Here is a 2854-nt window from a genome sequence, read left to right on the forward strand (position 1 = left end):
GAAGGGACCTGGGAGGTCATCTAGTCCAGTCCCCTGCTCAGGCAGGAGATCCTTACAGAATCATAGAGTTTGAAGGGACCTGGGAGGTCATCTAGTCCAACCCCCTGCTCTGGCAGGAAGCCCTATACGGTTTCAGGAAAAATTCTGAGCTTGGGCCCTTGACCGCCGATTCGTATTTACGACGGTCGGTCGTCCTGCCCCGGGGTCACGTGATCCTCTTGTGCCACCTTGTCTCGCTTAGCCAGCAAAATTTCAGGTTCAAAATAATAATAATAATAATAATAATAATAATAATAATAATAATAATAATAATAATAATAATAATAATAATAATAATAAAGTTGGAAGGGACCTGGGAGGCCATCTAGCCCAACCCCCTGCTCAGGCGGGAAACCCTATCCCACTTCAGGTTCAAAACAATAACAACAACAATATAAAATAGTTGGAAGGGACCTTGGAGGTCATCCAGTCCAACCCCCTATCGTTTCAGACAAAATTCCGAATTCGGGCCCTTGACCTCCCGATTCCTATTTACGACGGTCGGTCGCCCTGCCCCGGGGATCTTGTGATCCCAATTTGCGACCTTCTGACACGCAAAGTCAAGGGCAATTGGGGGGGGAAGCCCGATTCGCTTAACCACGCCCTTCCCGGCTTCCCCACCGCAGCGACTCGCTTAACGACGGAGGCAAGAAATGTTTAAAACGGGACCAAGCCAAACTTCAGAACCGCCCAGGCCGGTCGCAAAAGGGAGCGTCGTAGGCCGAGGATGAGCCGCGTGAGCGGCTTTTCGGCCAGGGGAAATCCCACCGGCTGCGCCCCCCCCGTTTTGCGTCGTAGCCCTGGGTTCGAGAGAGCTTCGCCGGGCTGAGTTGCCAAGGCTTTACGCCGCTTGGTGCCCTTTCCTCTCCGCAGAGCCCGTGCCAGCCATGCCCGGCCACCGAGGAGGAAGAGGAAGAGGAAGTCCGGGTGCTGACGCTCCCCTTGCAAGCCCACCACGCCATGGAGAAGATGGAGGAGTTCGTCTATAAGGTAAGCCCTGCGGGCGGGCGGGCGGGCGTCTCGAACCCAGGACCCGGGTTTTCTCTCCCCTCCCTCCTTCCCTCCAGGACCAGGAGACGGTCGGGTCCCCGCAGGATCGGCGGGCGCTTGGTGGCGAGGAAGGGCTTTTCTCTTGCCCTGTGTGTGTGTGTCTGTGTGAACAGGTGTGTGTGTGTATACGTGTGTGTATGTGTATAGTGTATATATATATATATATGTATCTGTGTATATAATATGTATATGTACATATACATGTGTGCGTATATGTATATGTGTATATGTATATTTGTGTGTGTATATATATATATGCATGTATACGTATGTGTATAAATAGTATATACATGTATATGTGTGTGTGCATAATATATATGTTTGTATATGTGTGTCTGTGTGTTTATAGGTATCTGTATATATAGTGTATGTGTGTGTGTATATATGTATATGTCTGCATATAATTGTGTATAATGTATGTGTGTGTATATATGTGTATGTATATGTATAGTATGCGTGTATGTTTGTGTGTATATATGCATGTGTATATATAGTGTATATATGTATATGTGTATGTATATGTGTATAGTATGTGCGTGTATGTTTGTGTGTATATATGTATGTGTATATATAGTGTATATATGTATATGTGTGTATATATGTGTATGTATATGTATAGTATGTGCGTGTATGTTTGTGTGTATATATGCATGTGTATATATAGTGTATATATGTATATGTGTGTATATATGTGTATGTATATGTATAGTATGTGTGTATGTTTGTGTGTATATATGCATGTGTATATATAGTGTATATATGTATGTGTGTATATATGTGTATGTATATGTATAGTATGTGCGTGTATGTTTGTGTGTATATATGCATCTGTATATATAGTGTATATGTGTGTATGTGTATAGTGTATATATGTGTGTGTACATGTATCTGAATATATAGTGTATGTGTATATGTGTGTGCATGTATGTGTGTATGTTTGTGTATGTCTGTATGTATTAATATGTGTCTGTGTGTATATATATATATGTTTGTGTGTATGTGTATATATAGTGTATGTATGTATATGTATATGTGCGTATAATGTATATGTGTGTACATATGTGTATAGTGTATGTATGAATATGTATGTGCATATAATGTGTGTATAATATATATGTGTATGTATATATATATATCTGTGTGTATATATAGTGTATGTGTGTATATGTGTATCTATGTGTACATAATATGTGTATGTACATATATGTGTGTATATGTATATTTGTGTGTGTATATACATGTATGTATGTATATGTATGCATATAATGTGTGTCTATGTATATATGTGTGTGTGTATATATATGCATGTATATGTATCTGTATATATAGTGTATCTCTGTGTATATAATGTGTGTGTATGTGTATGTGTATATAGAGAATGTATGTATATGTGAATGTGTATTCTATTCTATATTCTGTATTTTTCATTCTATTCTATTCTATTCTTTCTCTCCTATTCTTTATTCTATTCTTTATTCTATTTTATTCTCTGTTCTATTCTATTCTATTCTTCCATTCCATTTCATCTATTCTATTCTATATTCTATATTCTGTTCTTAATTCCTATATTCTATTCTATTCTATTCTATTCTCCATTCTATTCTATTCTCCTTTCTCTCCTATTCTTTATTCTATTCTATTCTTTATTCTATTTTATTCTCCTTTCTCTGTTCTGTTCTATTCTATTCTGTTCTATTCTATTCTATTTCTATTCTTCCATTTCATCTATTCTATTCTATATTCTATATTCTATTCTTAATTCCTA

At 38.4% G+C, this 2854-nt stretch overlaps 1 protein-coding gene across 1 annotated transcript in view; it reads left to right on the plus strand.

The window, feature by feature from the left end:
• Positions 1–912: 912 nt before the first annotated feature.
• LOC107298968 (adiponectin receptor protein 1) overlaps positions 913–2854 on the plus strand; it is a gene marked incomplete at its 5' end in the record, with an annotated part of 12539 nt that continues 10597 nt past the window's right edge. The window contains one exon of the mRNA XM_015828327.2: positions 913–1049. Coding sequence (XP_015683813.2) covers positions 913–1049 — 137 coding nt within the window. The remainder of the gene's footprint in view (positions 1050–2854) is intronic.

Source organism: Protobothrops mucrosquamatus, unplaced genomic scaffold, assembly GCF_001527695.2.
Source record: "Protobothrops mucrosquamatus isolate PMUCROS unplaced genomic scaffold, P.Mucros_1.0 scaffold4405, whole genome shotgun sequence".
Classification (NCBI taxonomy): Eukaryota; Metazoa; Chordata; class Lepidosauria; order Squamata; family Viperidae; genus Protobothrops; species Protobothrops mucrosquamatus.